Raw genomic sequence first — 24,496 nt, forward strand, 5'->3', positions numbered from 1 at the left:
AACCCAAAGTTCCCTGAAAATATTTTAAAATCCCTTTCTCTCTTTCTTTGTTGATACTGTTTCTTCTATATGAAATATCCTCTTTCATTGTAATCTCTGCCCATTGAAAACTTGTCCATCCTCAAGGCCCAATCCAAATGTCATCTCCTTGTTGGCAAAATGCCATCTCCTTCTCTAATGTCCCCATCTGATGCGCCCTCATTGCACAATACATATCTCTCACTTATTTCATTTGTGCTACTAAACCTTGTGTTATATAGATTTCTGTGCTTTTGTGATTTTTCCTCCCTGATTATAAATTCCTTGAGAGTAAATTCCCTGGTTTTCATTTTGCCTTTACCTCTTCAACACTTAGCACCAGGCCTTTTCTAGAGGCCCATTTGTGTATCATCTCCCTGTTACACTCTAAGCTCTCTGAAGGCAGGCCCAAATGTCTTCTTTAAGTCATATTCCTTTGGCATGTTAGGTACTAAGCACGTAGTGGGTACTCAATAATGTTTGCTGAAGAATGAATAAAGCAAAAAAATCTATAGAAAACCTTGGAAAAACAAGCATAGATAGGATTAAAAAAAAACCGTTCATAAAGTACATTGTTGTTGTTGAGTCATTTTCCAGCCACGTCTGATGCTTCATGATCCCATTTGAGGTTTTCTTGGCAAAAATATTAGAGCCATTTACCATATTCTTCTCCAGGTCATTTTACAGATGAGAAACTAAGTCAAATAGGGTTAAGTGACTTGTCCAGGGTCACACAGCTAGTAAGTGTCTGAGGCCAGATTTGAACTCTTGTAGAGAAGTCTTCCTGATTCCAGGCCCAGTGCTCTGTGGACTATGGCACCACCTAGCCGTCCATATATGAAGTACATAGTAGAAGAAGCTTAATAGATGTTCATCAACTGCATGAAATTCTTGCTATAGTCCAGGCACTACGTTAAGTGAGGAGGAGATACATATAAGCCAGCAAGATTGTTCTTGCTCATAGGGGAAGAAAATGCTTGAAGGGAAGCATGAGAAGAGGGAAGACATGAGCATAGCGGTGTGCGCTGCAGAGAGACCTGAGAGGCAGAAGAGAACTGGTTAGAGACAAGATGAGGCAACAGCTTTACTGCCAGCTCCCAGAACCTGCGGGGCGGAGTTCATGGTTAGAGGGAGCTGAGGAGAGTAGAGTAGGGAGAGATGAAGAAGATGACTAGAAAAGCAAGAGAGATGGTGTGAAGATGACCAGGAAATGGTGTGGGGAGGACTGGTTCTAGGTAAGCAAAACTAAAGCTCACCTTCCAAGATTTTGGACCTGTGGTATAGGAGGTTGGGCTGAATGGGTACTAGTCTGTACCCTGGGATTTGCTATTTTAAAAAATGAAAATAAAATCTCAGATCTCAGTTTGTTTTCTCATTATTTCTCTTGTACTTATAAAAGTGTAGTACAAAATGTACCAGAACAATAACTAATGAACCTAAAAGTCTATTTGAGTTTCCAGTCATTTAGCTTCTGAATGAAAAAAAATTAATGTACCATTAATTTACACAGATATATACATATTAATATATGTGTCTTTCAATGTCTGTTTTAATCATATGTTGTGGTTTTTTTCTTCCCTTATGTATAAAGGCAATAGGTTTTTTTTTCTTTTTCCCAAAATCTAACATTTGAAATCTTGAGTTCCAGTTCCCTTTGGCATGGATGAATCAGTTATGTAAAACTCTCCCGCTTCTTTCTGTGTAAACTTAAATTATAAAGCTTTGAAATGTAACTTTATTTCTGCATAACCATGATGGGTAAGTGAGGCAAGATGTTTGGCATTAAAACACATTTCCCATCCCGAGTGCTTAGAGAGAAAATCCCATTTCTATGAAATGATTAGCCTCCATATAAAGATGACAGACATATTTTTCTCAAATAGTCTCTATGGCCCATCCCATATGTAAGATATACTAGAAATATGAAACCATGGTATGTGTGTGTTTGTATTCTCACAACTGTACTTTTGCTTTTATCCAGTATATTTCCTCAATTCAATATACGTATTAGGAAACATTCAGAACACCTCTGAGAATCCATTTCTTGCCCATTATCCAACAGTTATGTTATGAATTCCTCTGAGTAATGAACGACTGTATTTGTAGACATTAATTCTATCATGACTAATATTTAATTTTACCTGAATGGAAGTCTACTTTGAAACTGTTAGTGACCCACTTATGTCCTTAGGAATTTCCTAACCCTTAGCTGATGGTTCTCTTCTTTAGTCTTTTATGTGATTTGAAATAATTTCCAGGCAATACAAATGCACAAAGTAAGATTTCTGAAAGCTCTTTCTCTTAATTAGTTGGGAACTAGTACACTGGTTGTGTCAGGGCTCCCATAGGACTAGCTTGTGAATCTATATCCCTTTTAGCCTTTCCACTCAGTTGTCCATGTAAAAGAAATAAACTGATTGCCCATGGGGAGATTTTAATCTGATATTTAAACCTAATACTAAAAGAGAAGGATGTTCATTTTCTTCCTAGGTACCTACTTTAAGCTTTCAGATATGCCAAGATAGGTCCTTTAAGAGTCCATAGATTGGCTAGTAAATGTCATGATTGGTGGGCGGAAGAGTTTACTTGGGAAATTCTATAGCAAATTCTTCTAAATAACTGTTTTTAATTTTATAAGATCATCTTTAGATGAGAGAGCCTGAAGCATAGAAACTGAGGGGTGGCATTGATATTACCTATATAACTTATGAGTGAATAAAACTTAAATGGAGAAGGAAATGAAGAGGAAAAACAAATAGGGGTAGATGGAACCAAAGATATCTAATGTCAGTCCCTTTTTTGACTGTGTGATGTCAAGATTTCAGGATAGGGACTTGTATTCAGAATGTGGTAAAATAATATAATATAGGATAAAGGATATGAAATAATAATAATACAATTAATGCTGCTGTTTCTACAAAATCATTCCCTCCCTCCATTTCCTACCCTCCTCTCTCAAGCACTCACAGGAAGGCTACCCAAGGACCATGTGGATTATCTGACTATTTCTGAAGTGTGTTCATTTCACTTCATGAGATCTCAGAGCTGAAAAGGATTTCAGAGTCCATATGGTCCAGCTTATACTTGACCAAGAACCACTTAACAAAATTTACTATTCATAGTCATTCAGTCTTCAACTGAATAATGATGATGATGATGTTAACAGTAATGGCTTATAGAGCTAAAGAATGAAGTGCTGTGCCAAGTAGAAAGGGTAAAGGTTGTTAGTGACTTGAAGGATCAGAAGGTCTTCAAGAAGGTTATAGAATTTAGCTGAGTTTTAAAGTTTGAGTTGAGCTTTAAAGATTGAGTAAAATACAAATAGGCACAGAGGGTTAACAGGAGTAGTCCTGAAGTAGGAGCCATTAAAAACAATTACCTAAAGTCAGGAAAAAGGTATGCACAGTGAACTGTTCTATTTGGTTGTAATGTAGATTGTATGAAAGGAAATAATATAAGATGATTAGAATGATAGGGTGGTTCATTATCTGCAGAACCATACTTGACAAGCTAAGGTTTTTGAACTTTATTTGTTAGGCAATAGGGGGTCCATTGAAGGATTTTGAGTAGAGAAGTGAGAGACTGATGAATTAACAAGTTGATTTTGACAGTGTGGGAAGCTCCCAATGTGTATGCCATAACAGCTCAGGAACGACAACAATAAAACTAGCTAACAGAATTGAGAATAATGTGAAAAGTGGACTAGAGGTAGAAGGACTTAATAGAGTATGTTTGCTACAATTCAATGAGATATAATGATGGCCTGTATTGGAAAGACTGCAAGAGGAATAGTAAAGCAGGAATAGATGCAGGAGATATTATAAGGGTAGAATCAATGAGACTTTGAAACCAATTAGATATTAGACATAAGGAAATTGGAAAATGTCAGTTTAGGAGATTTAGTGAATGGTATTGCCACTGACAGAAATAACATAATCAGAAGGAGACAGAGAAAGGGAAAGGTCATCCAGTGCAAGTCCTTCATTTTTAGAGATGAGGAAACTGAGGCCCAAAGATGTTAACTGATCGGCTCAGTGTTACACAGGTAATAAGTGACAGAGTGAAGATTTGAACTCATGTCCTATGAGTCCAAATTCATTGGGAAACTCCATCATTCCTTTCATTCCACTGTTGAGAATATGTTAAATATAAAATTAATGAAGGACATGCAGGTTGATATTCAATGAGTGTGGATATAGACTTGGGAAGAGACTTGGGTTAAAGATTATAGATCGTGGAGACATCTCTACAGACTTGATCATTCATAGCCAGATCTGGAAGGGACCTCCAAGGCTATCTAATCCAATGTGAAGCCAGGGAAACTAAGATCCAAGATGATTGGGGGCTTATTCAGGATCACACAAATAGTGTTATCAGAGGGGCTGTGGACATGAATAAGCTTTCTGAGAAGAAACTTGTTAAGACAGATATTTAAATATAGAACCAGAGAGAGCACTAGCATTAAGGGGCCCAGAAGAATAATAGGAAGAAATCAAGGAGCCACAGAATAAGTGGTTAAAGAGGTAAGAAAACCAGGGGAATATGGTCTTTCAGGAATTAAAATAAAAATTAAATTTCTTTCAGAAGGAGATGGCAATAAACAGTAGCTATATCTCTATCTACAGAGAGAGAGAGAGAGAGAGAGAGAGAGAGAGAGAGGATGTTCATAGATTGAGAGGGGGCTATTGGATTGGATAATTTATCAATTATTGGAAGCCTTTGAAGCAGTGATTTCAGGAGAATGGTGGAAATAAATGACAGATTGCCAGGATTTCAAGAGATAGTAGAGATATGGAGCATTAGTTCAGGCAATGATCTCAAAAGATTTATATAGAAGGAAGGAAATGGGACTGTAATTGGGTAGGGGTTGAATGATCAAAGGAAAACTTTTTTCAAAAAATAAGCATAGGTAAGCTGGGAGGTGGGGAGTGAGGGAATGAAGTTATCTGAGAGATAGGGTGATAACTCCTGAAGCAAGGCATTAGGGAAGGAAAGAGGAGACAAGATCTAATGAACAAATAGAAAGATTCTCTCTTAGCAAGGAGTGGGGGCATCTCTTACTCTGAGATGGTGTAAAAGAAGATTTAATATGTGAGGTTTTGTTTTTTTTTTTTTCCTAATTGATACATGGCAAATCTGCTCATCCTGGGCTGGGAATTTCCTCCAGATACAAAAGATCAACTAATTTCCAACTTGCAATTTTTAAGAAGTGGTGAGGGTACTTAATAGTCTAATAACTTGTTCATATAGCCAGTAGCATAGCAAGGACTTTAAATGATATCTTCTTGACCTCAGTTAATACAGATTAATCCTGTATTCACTCTACAAAATTGTTTCCTAAGTGTAATAACACAATATAATACTGTATATTTTATAGCACCTCATACTATTAAAGGGCTTTAATATGTATTATTTCATTTGAGCTTAAAATTATCTATACGAGAAAGGTAGTATGGATATTATCCCTACTCTATAGTAGAGGAAACTGAGGCCCAGATCATTTAGCAACATGCCCCAGAGGCAGGGCTAGAAGAGAAGACTATCTTCTACTGAGACATGTTTTCCTTGATACCACCCAGGGCATTTATCCCATCAGAAGTAGAGCAAACATTTTTCAGGTATCAGAGTTGAAGGATGACAGTGGTCAGTTTGACCACAGCTGCTGTCAGGGATTGGGAGATTGTTGTCTAGCAGTATAGTGGAAGATTCATTGGAACCTTGTGTTCTATACTTGTCTCTACTAGTAATAAATTGTATGGTCTTGGGGCAGACACTTCTTTTCTCTGTGCCTTCTTGGTTTCAAGGTCAGTTCTCTATCCGTACTATGATGTGTCTTAAAAATAAGAATGGTTGTCTATAGCCCTATGCTTAAGTGTATTAACATGTACATTTATGCATTGATATTTAGTTCTTTAATCCTATTAATAGGAATAGATTATTTTATAAACAATTCTAAGTGTTCTCTAGCCAGGGTGTGACTGCATCATGAGGTTTGACCATGTTTCTGGATTATTGCTCCCGACCTTCCAGAGCTGAAGAAGACAGTGGTCTAACAGGATCTTTGCTCCTCATGCCAGCCTAGTGTAAGCCTGAAGTGCCCCGTGCCATTTAGCTTGGCAGGAGAGCTCTAATCCCATAATGCATGACTTGTTTTGAGAGAGAAACGATCACAGCTACTCATGACTCCCTGATGCCATGGGAAAATCCATTAGTATCTGTCAGCTCTGTTTCGCTCAAGCTGAGTCCACTGCCGGGCCTCCTGACCCTCTCTTGACATTTTGACTTTCTGTTCTCATACCACACTTTCATCGGAGTTTTATTTCTTTCTGGCGGAAAAGGTCACCTCCCAAATAGCCAGCCTGTGCTGACTTTGTGCTCCATTGATTTGCATTGATCTACTGTTACCTGAAGATTTCAGCAGGTTTTTAAGACTGGCACCCAGATTCTGAAAAGAAAGAGAAGAATAGGGGCTCTAAGGAAATACATTAAAATCAGATTTGATTTTTTTGTATTAAAAATTCAGCTCTTGGACTTAAAGAAAAATTCTTTGTTTCTCTTTGATCTTGTCAGAGTTGGGAATTTTCGGCACAAATATAAGCAAGCTGCCCAATTTTAACCAGAAATTCAAGAGTCTTCCAGGGTAGAGTTACTTTACTTATCTCCTTTGGGTAAGGGTAGAAAGACTTTCATTGTGATTTTGGAAAAAGTTAGAAATGAAGCTCAACCCAAGATATGCCTGTGTTGTTATCATCAATCTATATGCCTACACTGTTTGAGGTACTATACTGTGTGCTAGGGATACAAAGACAAAACAATGAAAAGATCTGTGCTCACAAAGAATTTATAATCTAGGAATGGAGTGGAGGCGGTTGGGGAATATTCATATATAGGAATATATAAAGTAGAGAGAGGGTGGTTTATGTGTAGCAAATATAAAATCCTTCATTTGTCTTTTAAATACCTCCACAGCCTGCCCCCTTCTTACCTTTCCTTCCTTGCTTCTTGTACTTGACTCCCCTCCACATAGTCTTTGATCTAAATTATTCGAGGAGAATAACATGCTATTCTTTGCACATGACACTCGCTCTTCCCAACTCTGTGCCTTTTCCCTGACTCTCCCTTAAACCTGGAATTCTCTTCCTCCTCAGCTCTGCTTCTTGGCTTTCCTGGCTTCCTTCAAGACACAACAAATGCCACCTTCTGCAAGAGGGCTCTGCCTGTCCTACCTCCATTCCCACTCACCCCAGCATGAATGCTAACGCTAGCACCTTCCATCTAAGATTACAATGCATTTACACTGTATATATCTTGTATATTAGTAGTTGTTTATACATGGTCTCCATTAGAATGTGGACTCTTTGAGAACAGGGACTATGTTTTTCTTTTTCTTTGTATTCCCAGTACTGGCACATAGTAGGCATTTAATAAATGCTTACTGACTGAATGACTGACTAATGAGATGGCAGTAGATGTTAGTGGAGAGAGTTAATCAAGAAAGACTTCATATAAGAAGTGACATATGAGCTGAGCCTTTAAAGAAGGTGGTGATTCTAAGAGGTAGAGATGAGGAGAGAATGCATTCTAGGCATACCAATACACACAGAAGAAAGTTGGAGTGTCATGTATGAAAGAACAATAAAAAAGCCAGAAAGTTGATTCCTTAAGGAGAAAGCCTGGTCTAGGAAGTAAAGATGATGAGGGCATTGGTCTAGATGTTTTATATTTCCTTCTTGATTAAAATCCTGTGATGGTATGAGGAGACAATATTAAGCCTTTGCTAATATCCTGGGATTTGTTGATGAATTATAAGTTGCCTATGAATCTCTGTCATTCCTTTATTGTAGTTTAAACCCCATGACAACAGAAACTATATTTTATTAAAATTCAACATTTTGACTAGTGTTCAGTATGATGACTTGCAGTCCTTAGCTGCTTAATGTTTATTCTGTGTATGTAGATAAAAAGACAAATAAAAACATTTCTCTGAACCTATATACAGATATTAGAGAGGCAGAAAGAGTAGTGGAATGAACTCAGGGCCTAGCCTCAGGCATGACAGTGATATCCTGAGTGATTTGCTCTCTGAGTAAGCCTCATTCTCTTTATATCTAAAATGGTGATGGTAATCCACTGTCTACTTCATAGGGTTGTATTGAGGAAAGAGCTACATTAATATGAGTTATCACTATTTTTTTGTTCTGTTCATTGATATTATTGGTATACAGAGGTCCTGGTAAGGAATCCTCTACTAATGGAGATCTGCAAAGTATAGCCTTAGAGGAATGCCTGGGACATTGAGAGGTTAAGTAACTTTCTCAGGGTCAAATGACCAGTATGTGTCCAAGGCAGAACCTGACCCCAGATTTGACTCTGCTGGACTATGGCAATGGGGACTATGATGAGTCCATGATTTCCTCGTGTGTAGGAAGCTGAATATTGTTATTGGTGGTGGTGGTGTTGGTGATGATGATGTTGTAGTGATTGTGATTATGGGTTTTTTGTGGTCTTGGTTGTTGTTATCAACAAAAGCCATTGTTATTATCAAGAAAGAAATGGTAAAATCAGAAACAGTTTAGAAAAAAAGTACTTGTACATATCAAAGGTGTTCTATTTTGTTCCGTAAGTTTGTTCTCTGTGTTGCACCTACAATCTGGGGATTTGTAGTTTTATGTATGTATGTGTATATGTATGTGTGTATGTATGTATGTATGTACGTATATATATGTATATATATGTATGTATATATTAGTTGTCAATAAAGTGACAAATATTCTAAGGAAAACACAAAAGTGGCAGAAAAGTAACTATTCAGGAGAGGTGGAAGGAAAATAGATCCACTTGTCCACTGTGGAGTGGGCAATTGGTCATAAGATAAGAGGGTCATAGATTTAGAGGAGGGAGGGAACTCTTAGAGATCATCTAATGATTCTAGTCCAACCACCTTGTTTTACACTCTTATTTAGACTATGGAAGCCTGGTCTGGTTAAGAAAGAAAGTGACCTACGTTTATTCAGAGTAAGAAGCAGGTCCTTAAAATGAACTTACAACAATTAGATCCAAATCCAACGATCTTTCCACTTTGGCATTGTCCACTAACTCTGCAAAACAATGTGAAATAATGTAAGAAAAGTGACTATTCGTATTCCTTTCCCAAAGACTGCATTTCTGGGCATATATACTCCCCCAGTGGATAGTGTACTATATGACTAGGTGGTTAACAGACAAGATTGAGACTAGAGAATCCAAAAAGATACCATGGAAATATTTCTATCTTCCTGATTTCAAGAATTCTTCAGATCTAATATAGGAGGCAGTGATATATTCACAGAGCAGTTAGCTACCTGCCCTGGGGCCAAAAAGCTAGAGCATTACCCTTTGGGCATTGGACTGTGATTTTGTGGGACCTGCTCCTCTGTCCGAACTAGTCCTCATATTTTGTCCTTTCCCCTCCTCCCTCTCATTTTAAAAATTGATTCTTCATTTTTACTTTCTTGGAGAGCAATTTAAGATTTTCATTTCTTATTTTGTTTATTTATATATTTTATATTTAATCATTCATTTTCTTTAAGTGCTTGATTTAGCCAGCATATAATTATGTGTAATAGTTTTAGATAATTCTTTCTATTTCTTCTTAATTTGTCCTTACTTCATTTTTGAAGAGGTCAGGTTTGTTAAAGATTTGTCAATTTTGTAAACCTAAAAAAAGTGTTAGTTTTTTTAATCATTTCTATAAACTTTTGCTAATTTGTTGATTGTCTAATTTCATTAATTTCATGTTCAGCTCTTTAATCCTATTTCTATTTTGTTAATGGATATTTCAGTGACATAATTTTTCCCCACTGACATTGTTTTAGCTGTTTACCCCAAAATGGATATATCATCTCATTGTAATTTTCCTTCTCATTAAAAAAATAACATATTGCCCACATCCACCCGTAAGTTTTTTATAAAGCTGTACCACACTCATTGGATGTCTTGCTATTATTCACTTAATATTTAATAATTGCAAGTGTTGCATTTAGACTGTCCATCTGTTATCCTTTTTCTTTGCTTCGGGATGGTATGCGAGCATATCAGATGTCAGGGATGACTTGCAGACAGATTCAGTGGGAGAGGTAGAGTTATGCTCAAGGCAGAAAGGTGTCCCTGAGGCCCTAGGCTTACCCTGAGGTCAAATAGTTAGTGTGGCCAATTTGGGACTGACCTAGATAATCTCTAAGGACTCTGCCTTCTCTAAAATTCTATAATTAAGCCTATGATCAAATATCAAATGCTGAATAAAGTCAAGTCAACCAGCATTTATTAAATATCTACTATGTGCCAGACACTGTGCTAAGTGTTAAAGATACAGAATAGGGGGAAGAGCCCCTTTTCTCAAGGAGCTCACAGTCTAAGGTGGGAGAAAATATGCAAACAACTATGATAAATAAGACAGAGACTGGAGACATTTCAGAGGGAAGTCACTAAGTTTAAGGATTACTTTTTTAAAATTTTTAATTTTTTATCAATTTATTTTTAGTTTTCAACATTCACTTCCATAAGCTTTTGGATTTTAAATTTTTCTCCCCCTCCTTCTCTACCACCCTCCCCAAGAAAGTGTGCAATCTGATAGACGCTCTACATATACATTCCTATTAAACATATTTTTGCATTAGTCATGTTGTACAGAAGAATTAGAACCAATAGGAGGAACCACAAGAAAGAAGACACAGAACAAAACAGAAAAGAAAAAAGAAGAGCAACTAGTATGCTTCGATCTGAATTCAAACTCCATAGTTCTTTCTCTGGATGTGGATAGCATTTTCCATCATGAGACCTTTGGAGATATCTTAGATCCTTGCATTGCTGAGAAGGGCTAAGTCTATCAGCGTTAGTCATCACACAACATGGCTGTTACTGTGTACAATGTTCTCTTGGCTCTGCTCACTTCACTCAGCATCAGACAATACAAGTCTTTCCAGGTTTTTCTGAAGTCAGCCTATTCATCATTTCTTATAGCACAATAGTATTCCATTACATTCATATACCACAATTTGTTCAGCCATTCCCCAATTTATGGACATCCCCTCAATTTCCAATTCTTGGCCACCACAAAAAGAGCTGCTATAAATATTTTGAACATGTGGTCCTTTTCCCACTTGTATGATCTCTTTGGGATATAGGCCTAAAAGTAGTATTGCTGGGTCAAAGGATATACACATTTTTATAGATCATTGGGCATAGATCCAAATTGCTCTCCAGAATGGTTGGATCAATTCATAACTCCACCAACAGTGTATTAATGTTCCAATTTTCCCACATTTCTCCAACATTTATCATTTTCCTGTTTTGTCATGTTAGCCAACCTGATAGGTGTGATGTGGTACCTCAAAATTGTTTTGATTTGCATTTCTCTAATCAATAGTAATTTAGAGCATTATTCATGTGACTATAGATAACTTTAATTTCTTCGTCTGAAAACGGCCTGTTCATATCCTTTCACCATTTGTCAACTTGGGCATGACTTCTATTCCTATAAATTTGACTTAGTTCTCTACATATTTTAGAAATGGGACCCTTATCAGAGACATTGGTTGTAAAAATTCTTTCCCAGTTTTCTGCTTCCCTCTTAATCTTGGTTGCATTGGCTTTGTTTGTACAAAAAAAAAAATTTAATTTAATGTAGTCAAAATCATCCAATTTGCATTTTGTAATGTTCTCTATCTCTTGTTCTGTCATAAAGTTTTTGGTTCTCCATAAATCTGACAGGGTAACTATTCCTTGCTCTCCCAATTTGCTTACAGTATCAGCCTTTATATCTAAATTGTGTACCCATTTTTACTTCATTTTGGTATAGGGTGTAAGATTTTGGTCTATGCCTAGTTTCTGCCACACTCTTTTCCAGTTTTCCCAGCAGTTTCTGTCAAATAGTGAGTTCTTATCCCAGAAGCTGGGGTCTTTGGGTCCATTAAACAGTAGATTACTATAGTCATTGACTATTGTGCTTTGCATACCTAACCTATTCCACTGATCTACCACTCCATTTTTTATCCAGTACCAAGTAGTTTTGATGATTACTGCTCTATAATACAGTTTGAGATCTGGTATACCTAGGTCACCTTCCCTAGCATTTCTTTTCATTAGTTCCCTTGATATTCTGGACTTTTTGTTTTTCCAGATGAATTTTGTTATTGTTTTTTCTAGCTCTATAAAAACAATTTTGTTAGATTGGTATGGCATTGAATAAGTAAATTAATTTAGGTAGAATTGTCATTTTTAATTACATTAGCTCAGCCTACTCATGAGCAACTGATTTTTTTTCCAATTATTTAGATCTGACTTTACTTTTATGAAAAATGTTTTGTAATTGTGTTCATATAGTTCCCAGATTTATTTCAGCAGGTAGACACCTAAATATTTTATAACATCTACAGTAACTTTAAATGGAATTTCTCTTTCTATCTCTTGCTGTTGGGCTTTGTTAGGATCATATAGAAATGACTATGATCTATGTGAGTTTATTTTATATCCTGCAGCTTTGCTAAAGTTCTTTATTACTTCAAGTAGTTTTTTACTTGATTCTCTAAGTATATCATCATAGCATCTGTAAAGAGTGATAGCTTTGTTTATTTTTTGCCTATTCTGATACCTTCAATTTCTTTTTCTGCTCTTATTGCTAGAGCTAATGTTTCTAGTACCATATTGAACAACAATGGTGATAATGGACATTCTTGTTTCATCCCTGATCTTGTTGGAATTGCTTCTAGCTTGTCCCCATTATATATGATGCTTGCTGAAGGTTTTATGTAGATGCTACTTATCATTTTAAGGAAGACCCCATTTATTCCTGTGCTCTTTAGTGTTTTTAATAGGAATGGGTGTTGTATTTTGTGAAAAGCTTTTTCTGCATTGATTGAGGTAATCATGTAGTTTCTGTTAATTTTGTTCTTGATATGATCAATTACGCTGATAGTTTTCCTAATATTGAACCAGCCCTGCATTCCTGGTATAAATCTTACCTATTCACAGTGTACTGTTCTTGTGATAAATTGCTGTAATCTATTTGCTAATGTTTTATTTAAAGTTTTTCATCTATATTCATAGGGAAACTGATCTAGAATTTTCTTTGTTTTAACCCTTCCCAGTTTAGGTATCAGTACCATATTTATATCTAAAAATAATTTGGTAAGACTCCTTCTCTACCTACTTTCCCAAATAGTTTATATAGTATTGGAATTAGTTGTTCTTTAAAAGTTTGATAGAACTGGCTTGTAAATCCATCTGGCCCTGGAGATTTTTTCCGAGGGATTTCATTGATGGCTTGTTCAATTTCTTTTTATGAGATGGGGTTATTTAAGTATTTTACTTCCTCTTCTGTTAATCTGGGCAATTTATATTTTTGTAAATATTCATCTATTTCACTAAGATTGTCAAATTTATTGGCATGCAGTTGGGCAAAATAGTTCTTAATTATTGTTTTAATTTCCTCTTCATCGGTGGTGAATTCACTTTTGATACTGGTAATTAAGTTTCCTTCTTTCTTTTTCTAAATTAAATTAACCAAAGGTTTATCTGTTTTATTGTTGTTTTTTTTTTCATAAAACCAGATCTTAGTTTTATTTATTAGTTCAATAGTTTTCTTAATTTCCATTTTATTAATCTATGCTTTGGTTTTCAGGATTTCTAATTTGGTATTTAATTGAGGATTTTAAATTTGTTCTTTTTCTAGTTTTTTTAGTTGCATATCCAATTCATTGATCTCCTCTTTCTCTATTTTATTCATGTAAGCATTTAGAGATATAAAATTTCACCTAAGAACTGCTTTCGCTGAGTCCCATAAGTTTTAGTATGTTGTCTCATTATTGTCATCCTCTTGAATGAAGTTATTAACTATTTCTATGATTTCTTGTTTGACCTATCCTTTCCTTAGGATTAGTTTATTTAGTTTCCAATTAATTTTTAGTCTATCTTTCTATGTCCCTTTATTATATATAATTTTTATTATATCGTGATCTGAAAAGGATGCATTTAATATTTCTGCCTTTCTGCATTGGATTGTGAGGTTTTTATGCCCTAGTACATGGTCGATTTTTGCATATGTGCCATGTACCACTGAGAAAAAGGTATATTCCTTTCTATCCACATTCACTTTTCTCCAGAGGTCTACTATCTGTAACTTTTCTAAAATTCGATTTACCTCCTTACCTTCTTTCTTGTTTATTTTGTGATTAGATTTATCTAGTTCAGAGAGGGAGAGGTTGGGGCACCCCACTAGTATAATTTCATTGTCTTTTTCTTCCTGTAACTCCCTTAACTTCTCATCTAAGAATTTAGATGCCATACCACTTGGTGCATATATGTTTAGTAATGATACTATGTCATTGTGTATGGTTCCTTTTAGCAGGATGCAATCCTTATCTCTTTTAATAATATCTATTTTTGCTTTTGCTTTGTCTGAGATCAGGATTGCTACCCTTGCTTTTTTTTTTAACTTCAGTTGAAGCATAATACATTCTACTTCAGCCTTTTACCTTTACCCTGTGTGTATCCCTCTGTTTCAAATATATTTCTTGTAAACAACATATTGTAGGATTATGGTTTTTAATCCATTCTGCTATCCATTTCCATTTTATGGGAGAGTTCATCCCATTCACATTCACAGTTATGATTATTATCTGTGTCTTTCTCTCCATCCTATCCCCCCATTTATGCTTTTCTTTCTCTTTTTCTCCCTTTCCCTCCTCACTAGAGCTTTGCTTTTGACCACTGCTTCCCTCAATCTGCCCTCCCTTCTATTAGCATCCTCTCTTTTCCCTTACTATTCTTCCATCCCTTCTATCCCCCTTCTCTTTTCTTTCACCTTCATCCTCCTCTATGACAAGTTAAATTTTTCTACCTGAGTATGTTATTCTCTCCTTGAGCCAAATCTGATGAGAGTAAAGTTCAAACAATGCTCATCTCCCTCCCTTCTTTCCCTCTACTGTAATATGTCTTTGTGCCTCTTCATGTGATGTAATTTACCCATTTCTGCTTCCTCCTTTCCTCTTCTCTGAATATACTTCCTTTTCAGCACTTCATTAGGTTTTTTTTTTTGTCATCACATCTAAGTCAACTCAAACCTACCTACTCGGTCTATGCATATTCCTTCTAAATGTTGTAATAAAGGTATAGTTCTCAAGAGTTATAAGTATCATCTTCTCGTGCAGGAATAAACATGTTGTTTTTTGTTTCCCTTCCCTGTTTACCTTTTTATGTCTCTCTTGAGTCTTGTATTTGGATATCAAATTTTCCGTTGAGCTCTGAACTTTTCATCAGGAAAATCTGGAAGTCCCCTATTGCATTTAATGTCCATCTCTTCCCCTGAAAGATGATGCTTAATTTTGCTGTGTAGTTGATCCCTTGTTGCAATACAAGCTCCTTTGCCTTATGGAATATCATATTCTAAGCCATCCAGTCTTTTAATGTAGAAGCTGCAAGGTCCTGTATAATCCTGACTGTGGTTCTATGATATTTAAATTGTTTCTTTCTTGCTTCTTGCTGGATTTTCTCCTTGTCCTGATAATTCTGGAATTTGGTTACAATATTCCTTGGTGTTTTCAATTTGGAACTTCTTTCAGGAGGTGATCTGTGGATTTTTTCGATGATTATTTTACTGTCTGGTTCTAGGGCTTCAGGGCAGTTTTCCTTGACGATCTGCTGAAAGATGCTGCCCAGGCTCTTTTTTTTCAGCATGGCTTTCAGGTAGATCAATAATTTTTATATCGTTCCTGGATCTATTTTCTGGATCAGTTGTTTTTCCAATGAGGAATTTTACATTTTCTTCAATTTTTTCATTCTTTTGATTTTGTTTTACTGATTCTTGATATCTCATAGAGTCATTAGCTTCCAATTGCCAAATTCTAATTTTTAATCAATTTTTTTCTTCAGCTAGCTTTTGTACCTCCCTTTCCATTTGACCCATTTTACTTTTTAGGGAGTTTTCTTCAGTGTCCTTTTTTTCCATTTTTTAGATAAATTGTTCAATTTTTCTTCTACCTCCCTTATTTGATTTTTAAAATCCTTCTTGAATTTGTTCAAGAAGGCTTTTTGGGCTTCAGACAAGTTCATATTCCCCTCTGAGGTTTCAGATGTGGGTGTAGTGACAAAGTTATCCTCTCCTGAATTTGTGTTTTGATTTTACCTGTCACCAAGATACTTTTCTATGGACATTGTTTTTCTATGTTGATTCTTGCTCGTGTTGTTTGCCTTTTTTTCTAGTTTTTAAAGTTGATCTCTGCTTCTGGGGTACAGGGGGCATTGTCCCAGGCTTCTTGTGCTGGGAGCTAGGGCCTGGTTATTGGATGGCTGAGTGACTTGCTGGGATGCCTCCCTTCCTATACTGCTCCCCTTCAACCACAGCAAGATGTATCTTTCCCATTAATTCCCCTAGTCTCATGAGCTAAAAGACTGCTGTATCTAGTCTTTCTGCTGACTCTACTATTTCAGTATTTTTCCTAGGGCAATATTCTCTGGGTTTTTTGAGGTCAATAAGGAAGGGTGAGAATGACTTTCTGCTTACTTCACTGTCTTGGCTCCAGGAAGTTGAAATAGGTGCTGCAGGGAAAAAAAAAAAAGAGTAAATAGTGCACTTCAATCTGCATTCAAACTCCATAGTTCTTTCTCTAGATGTGGATAGTATTTTCCATCATGAGACTATTGTAGGTGTCTTAGATCCTTGCATTACTGAGAAGAACTAAGTCTATCAATGTTAGTTATCACACAACATGTGTATAATGTTCTCTTGCTTCTGCTCACTTCACTCAGCATCAGTCCATACAAGTCTTTCCAGGTTTTTCTGAAGTCTGCCTGCTCATCATTTCTTATAGTATAATAGTATTCCATTACATTCATATACCATAACTTGTTCAGCCATTCCCCAATTTATGGGCATTCCTTCAATTTCCAATTCTTTTCTACCACAAAAAGAGCTACTATAAATATTTTTGTACATGTTGGTCATTTTCTCATTTTTGTGATCTCTTTGGGATATAACCTTAGAAATGCTATTGCTGGGTCAAAGGGTATGCACATTTTTATAGAGCTTTGGTCATAGTTCCAAATTGCTCACCAGAATGGTTGAATCAGTTCACAACTCCACCAGCAATGCATTAGTGTTCCAATTTTCCCACATCTTCTCCAACATTTATCATTTTCCTGTTTTATCACATTGGCCAATCTGATAGGTGTGATGTGGTACCTCAGAGTTGTTTTGATTTGTGTTTCTCTAATCAATAGTGATTTAGAGCATTTTTTTATGTGACTATAGATAGCTTTAATTTCTTCATCTGAAAACTGCCTGTTCATATCCTTTGACCATTTATCAATTGGGGAATGACTTTTAACTAATTATTTTTGGTAAAAAAGAGGCAATGCTGAAAAAAATACAAATAAATTTAAAAGAGGCAGAAAAATTAAACTTCATAGGCTGTAACATTACCATCATCATCATCATCATCATCATCATCATCATTTTAATACCAAGAAACAGCATATGAATCCAAAGAGTAACTTAATTATGATGTACTGAATAACGATAAGGGCAAGAAATAAATTGTAAAACTGTGTGAAACCTCCCCTGGATCTTTGAAGAGATACAGAGGTATTGATTGGTTTTGGTGATTATTTTTCCTCTTTCTTGTAATCTCTCATGTAAGAGATGAAACTTTTGTGGTCTGATTGTGGAGGAGAGAATACTTGAAAGAAATCTATTTGTACCTTTAGAGCCAGAAGATCTAAACTGAAGTCCTGCTTGTGACACATACTGGCTATGTGCCCCAAGGCAAGTCCTTTAACTCTCAGCCCTCCTAGCAACTCTCTAAGACTGTGAGTTCAAAGAAGGTGCCAGTATGCATTGGTAAAGGTGGGTGGGTTCCTTACCTCTAAGTTCTTTGCATCAGTAAAATCACAAATCTACTCCTTGTCCCTCTTTTTGTTCACTTCTGCTAAGCTGGATTTTTCTACAAAAGGAATGCAAGTTTTGCCAATACCTTCTAAAATGTATGCCATGGTGTAAAATTCCAGTCACCCAACCTCAGTTAAAAATTGCCTGTTTTAATCCCAAGTGATGGCATTAACCTTGTGCTGGCCACAGTCCACGTGCGGCCCCTGCATGAACTCTGTGAGTTTAAATAAGAGTGAGCATTACCCTTTTTCAAGCCTTCTATGGAACCATCAATCAGCATATGGTGTGAAATATAAATTGATTGCTATAGAAAAAGGGATGTAAAAGATAGCATTCATAAATTGTGTTTCATATATTAGAGGATATGAGTGTTTGCTATTTATTGCTGCTATAACACTATAGCAATAATACATGTCATGATCATGACTGGATGCCAGCCAAAGTCAAGTCCACAAGTTCCATCATGAAAGTCACATTTCTAGATTACAAGAACCATTTAGTCTCGCAAATCATAAGCTAATGATTTGATTAGAGGTAAGCATTAGGATTTTTTTTTCATTTTTTCCTAAGCTGAATAATAAAAAGAAGTTTTACTGATGCTTTTAACTTCTGTATTTATAATACCAGTATCCCTACCATCACCAGCCTCTCCCACCTCCCATTCTTGTTTCTACATTTCCCCTATGACTAAGAAAAACAGTTAAGAAAAATAATCAACACAGCCAACATATGCATCTGACACCATATACAACCATATATGGGCCAAGAGTCATCCTTAGAATTTCAGAGCAATTGGTTTTGTATTAGTATTCTATTCATTTTTATTACTCTAATTTTGTATATTGTTTTCTTGGTTCTGTTTACTTTGCTTTTTGTCAGTTCAATATGCCTTCCACAATTCTCAAAGTTTCCTCATATTGCTATTTCTTATCATGCAATAGTGTTCAGTTGATTTCATATACAAATTTGTTCAACCTGTGGTCACTCACTTTATTTCAAGTTATTTTTACTAACATAGAAATGTTACTAAGAATATTTTGGCATATATGGAAACTTTCTATCTATTTTTTGCTTCCTTGGAGTTACAACTTTATTGATTTTTTTATTCTTATATTGCCTAAATTTCCTTCTATATCCTCCCTCACTCCCTGGCCATATGATAATGTCATCTATTATAAGAAAAACATGTTTTAAGAAGAAGAAAACAAGGGGAAAATCAGTAAATGTAATCAACATATATGCACCTCTTCAAATGATTCAGAGGAGGTTTCATATAATTTTATGATTTGTTTTTTGACCTTATCATTTAGTATATCATAATTAAGTCTTCATTTGGATCTATATGTTGTTTGTTTTCTCTAAATTGATGATGATGATCATCATCATGCCATAATATTATGGCATATAAAGGATTTAATCCATCTCTTTTGAAGTTATATATTTTTCTGTGTTTTAATGCATTATGTGTTTATGTAAGGGTACCATGTGATACTGAAAATACGTATTTGAAGACTTCTTAACAGAAAAGGTCATTTGTTTCAATTATTAACTCTAAAGTACTATGTTCAATTTTATATTTTCCTTTTTATTATGTTTTTATTAGATTTATCTGCCTCTTAAAGAGGAATTGTAAAGTCTCCTATAATTACTGTTTTGCTATCTGTCTTTGCACAATTCAATTACCATAATTATTGAATTTTTGTGAATCTTGATGCTTATACCACTTGGTGCATATTGATTTAATAAAAATATTATTTAATTTTCTTTGGTGCTCATAAAGTTAATGACATTTTTTTGTCTCTCTTGAGATGGCATTTTTTTTGCCTTATCTGATAACATAGCAACATTTTTATTCACCTAATGCATAATGAATTTTGTTCCAGGCTTTCATTTTTACTTTATCTTTATATTTTTAAAATATTAATTGCACCGAGTTTTAAAAAAAATATTTTACTATTTTCTTTCATTTTATTGGCTTATTTAGTCTGTTGATATTTAAGATTAGGATGAGTTGGCATTTCCTTATTGGATTACTTTTGTATTCTTACCCCAATATGCTTTTACTTTTCCATTTAAATCTTCTTTCTCTTACATCTTTTGTTTTTACATCCTTTTTTTTTTTCTGGTCATACCTTTCCTTTTCCCCTACCCAGTGAGGCACATGTTTTACTAAATATTGAAAAGAGAAAAAAAAAAGATAAGTATAGCAAAGCCAACCAGCATTACCAGCTGTGTCCAACAGCATATGCAGTAACCAACACCAAGAGTCTTCCATCTCTGCAGGGAAGGGAGGAGATTCACTTCATCAACTCTTCATCTGGTCATTAAAATTATAAAGTTTCAGTTTTGATATTTTATTTATCTCATTAAATTGGTGTAGACATTACACATATATTTCCCTAGTTCTACTTCACAGTTCATCAGTTCATATGCTTCCCCATGTTTATTTGAATTCTTCATATTTATTGTTTCATAAATTATATTACTATGTCATAGCGTTCATGTATTATTGTTTGTTTAGCCATTTCTTCATAATTGAGCATATACTCTGTTTCTAGTTCTTTGATACTATATGATACTGATATGAAAATGTTGCTAAATATGTGACCTTTCTTTTTCTCTTTGATCTCCATGCTATACATGCCCAGCAGCAGAATATTTGAGTCAAAAGTATAACGTTTAGTAACATTTTAAAAAGCATGATTGCAAATTATTTTCTGGAATGGTTGAGCCAGTATACAACTCCATCAATTGCGTATTATGGTTGCTATCTTCCCACATACCCTCAAATATGAATAAATGAATGAAGGGGAAAAATCATTTGTTAAGCACATTTTTAATGCCAGGACTTATGCAAAAGAATGGGGATGCAAAGATTTAAAAAGAGAGATTTTCTGTCCTCAAGTAGCTTATATTCTAATAGAGGAAAGCTGTTGCTTGACCTTCATTCTGGAAGAGGACCATGATATCAGGAAGGTAATGCCATGACTTGCAAGTGAATTGGATTTAAGTTGGAAAGGGCTGTGTAAAGTCACCAGCCTCACTCTCTCCTCCAGAGCCATCTGGGCCCAGTGGCAAGCTATAGATTAGGATGACTAGAGATGGCCCCCAATAGAGGAAAACAACACACTTAGGGAGGAGGTGATGGTGGAAGGCAGTTTTATTCTTGGGAAGTGGATAATATGGAAAGGAGGGGGAGGATGAGATAACTGGATGACATTTGAAGGCGAAGCATAGTCTCATGTCTAGGGTTCAGCAGAAGGTAAAAGGTATTAAGCATGCACACACTTAGTCAGGCACCAATTAACTGGGTTGGGCCATAGAGACTGAGATCCAAAGATCAGTGTTTTAACTTCATCAGGCCCTGGGGCATGGATAAGGAATGCCTTGGTATAGGGATCCAGGTCACAGGTTAGATGTGGAGTATGTTGGCTTCTGTTTTTGTTGTGCAGTCATTTTCAGTCCTGTAGCACCATTTGGGGTTTTCTTGGGAGAGATATTGGAGTGGTTTGCCATTTCCTTCTCCAGCTCATTTTACAAACAAGGAAATTGAGGTAAACGGGGTTAAGAGACTTGTCCAGGGTCACACAGCAAGTAAGTGTCCAAGGCGAGATTTAAATTTAGGAAGACAAATCTTTCTGATTCCAGGCTGGCACTCTATCCACTGAGCCACCTAGCTTAGGTGGGGACAATGACAATTACCATCTTTTGATATCTTTGCTAATTTTCTGGGTGTAAGGTGAGAAACCTCAAAATTGTTTTGCTTTGCATTTACCTTAATATTAACGATCTGGCACAGGCTTCCATATAGTTTTAGTGCAATTCTTCTTTTCAGAACTGTTTGTCTCCCTCCATTTTTACTCAGCACTTTTTCCTGGGATTAGTTTTGCTTGTACTAATTTGATGCTGGCATATTCCCATAGGTTCTCTCACTCATTCCTGTTTAGCTGCTTTATCCTGAGTTGTTTTACTGATGCTTTCTTTTCCTTTCATTTCTCTTTTCTTTTCTCTTCTTTTCTTTTTTTTTGGGGGGGAAGGAGGTGTTTTGTTATTCCTCAGAACATCAGTTCATGAGGAATTCAGTGAAGTGTGGTGACAGTTACTCTTCATTCCACACCATGAGATTCTAGGTGTACCCCACATTTCCTTACCAAGACCAATCATACCTCTTAATGCCAGTGTGTCATGCCTGTGTTTTTTTGTCCCCTCCTACAACCCTGGATACTAGTTGTCTTTGAATGGCTATATACTGTCTCTTGTGGTGATTTAGTCATGTGAATAACAAATCTTGCTTAGAATTTTTCTCCTAAGGTTACCATTTCTTCAGCATGAAAGCCATCATAAGCTCCTTTCCTTTCTCTCTTCACCCCACCAATAAGGATAACAAACTTAAATTCCACCTTTTTATTTCTCTTTCTAAGACAAAAACACCTTTCCATTTCTCCACAGCCTGGTCCCTCCCTTGATCCTTCCTATATCTCCCCAGCATTATCTAAGGAATGAAAAAAGTACTGCTTTTCCTCTGTCCACATCCAGTCAAAAGAGAAAGTCCATTTGCTGCTGTCCTCTGATCTGAGTTCATTTCCCCACTTGAATGACTGATCACTATGCTACCACACTCAATGCTGTTTGTACTGTATCATGTTGCTTCCTTGGTATGCCTTTGTTGTTGTTGTTGTTGTTGTTTTAATGATCTGTAGAGAGTACAGGAAACTAGATGGCACGTTCGATTAAGTGCCAGACTTGGAATCAGGAAGACATGAGTTCAAATGTGGACTCAGAGATTTACAAGTTGTATGACTCTGGGCAATTTATTTAACCTCTATCTGCTTCAATTTGTCATCTGTAAAATGGCAATAAAAATAGTATCTACTTCCCCCGGGTAGTTGTGAGGATATAATGAGGTAGCATTTTTAAAGCACTTTGCAGACCTCACATTGCTATATAAATGCTAATTATTATTATCTAAAGAATGTGTATATGTCCTTTTTTTTACATTGGGATTTTCAAAAATTTACTTTCCTTTAAAATACACTTACTTATGTTATGACCTTTTCAGAATTCTTCTTCTTCTTCTTCTTCTTCTTCTTCTTCTTCTTCTTCTTCATCTCATAATTGAGATCTAGCCTTAGACTCTTTTCTCCTTCAGTCTTTTTCTTGATTTTCCAGTATTTTATCTCTTTTCCTGCATGCATGTTTTCTCTTGTTCAGGTCCCTGATGCCAGTTGTATAGAGCCTTGTTACATCAGGTTGTATGGAGGCCCTGTATCAACTCTATTGAGAAAGGATCAGTTGCACTTGGGTCTCCTATGCCTTTTCTCTTGGACATGGATACTATTTCTCTTTTTGCTAGCTGGGGTGTTCCATGGCCTCCTATCCCTCACATAGTTGCAATTCCTTTCTATGATGTGGTTCAAGAGGATGGGTGTTTTCTTTCTCTTATGAAATGTCAGGGATTGGGGTGGAGTTCAGACTGAGTAACCCCTATGAGTAGTCTAAGAAATACAGGCCCATCGGGTTTTGTGTGCTTGTAGATTTGTGGTGAGTGGCATGGAAATAAGGGTATTATCTTAGGAACTTTAAGTATTTCATGTTGGGAATTATTTCAGGAAAATTTTACCTTCTGTAGATTTTCTGTTTTCTTACCTTGTTGATGCAACTGTAATTACCATAGATTTGCCATATATTTTTCAAATTTTCAAGTTGTTCAGTTCAGACAGTTATGTTGCAAACGTCTACTTTGCTATCTTACCAATCATCTGATACAAATAATCTCCTCCTTTGGTTTTTGATTGACATGGAGAGAATACATCATTATTAACAAAAAAAAAAGCAAACAATAGCTGTGCATGGTATTTCTAACTCTGGCGGTTCCACCGTATCTCTATTCTCATCGAACTTTCCACTTTATCCCATTTAGGTTTTGATACATACTTTACATCACGTACACTAGAGAACAACAGAAGAAATGTGTGGTTTGCAGAGTATTGGGAGGAAAACTTCAACTGCAAGTTGACAATTAGTGGGTCCAAAAAAGAAGACACAGATCGAAAATGCACAGGTAATCTTATTCTCTTTGTCCTTCCCCGGCTTCTCTATGCGGCCTGCATTGAAATGTCTCCGAACTGACAGAAGGAAGCTTGGCTGGAGACAAATTGAATGACTAAATTGAATTTACTAGATTTTACAGAAAATGGAGCAGAGACATAAGTCTTACTGAACAATACGACTAGCAATAGGGGAAAAAAAAATCTTTTCAGTCTGTTTGTCTGTCTCTTAATAGTTGACAATCACCACTGATTCTATAAGTTTTATGAAGAGGTCAACTGTCTTTGATTGCTTTCTCTGATAAAATACTTTTATAGCCAGGAATGTGAAGTAATTTTCCCACTGACTGCAACCGGTGTCAAATTCTGTGTCTGTTTCTTTAACTTATATTAAGCATAATCTATATGATTAATAAAACAAAGATGCTGAGATCCCATAGGGAATAAAGTGCAAGACTTAGAATAAAGAAAACTTGAGTTTGAATCCTACCTCCCCATCCATGAGCAAGTC

General features: G+C 35.9%; 1 protein-coding gene across 1 annotated transcript in view; it reads left to right on the forward strand.

Annotated features, from left to right (window-relative positions):
* The window catches only part of GRM7 (glutamate metabotropic receptor 7), a 989,789-nt gene that overhangs the window by 581,419 nt on the left and 383,874 nt on the right, over nucleotides 1-24,496 (forward strand). The window contains exon 5 of the mRNA XM_027863985.1: nucleotides 23,859-23,999. Within this exon, the coding sequence (XP_027719786.1) occupies nucleotides 23,859-23,999 (141 nt within the window). The remainder of the gene's footprint in view (nucleotides 1-23,858; nucleotides 24,000-24,496) is intronic.

The sequence above is a fragment of the Vombatus ursinus genome, unplaced genomic scaffold (assembly GCF_900497805.2).
Source record: "Vombatus ursinus unplaced genomic scaffold, bare-nosed wombat genome assembly UNPS02014773.1, whole genome shotgun sequence".
Classification (NCBI taxonomy): domain Eukaryota; kingdom Metazoa; phylum Chordata; class Mammalia; order Diprotodontia; family Vombatidae; genus Vombatus; species Vombatus ursinus.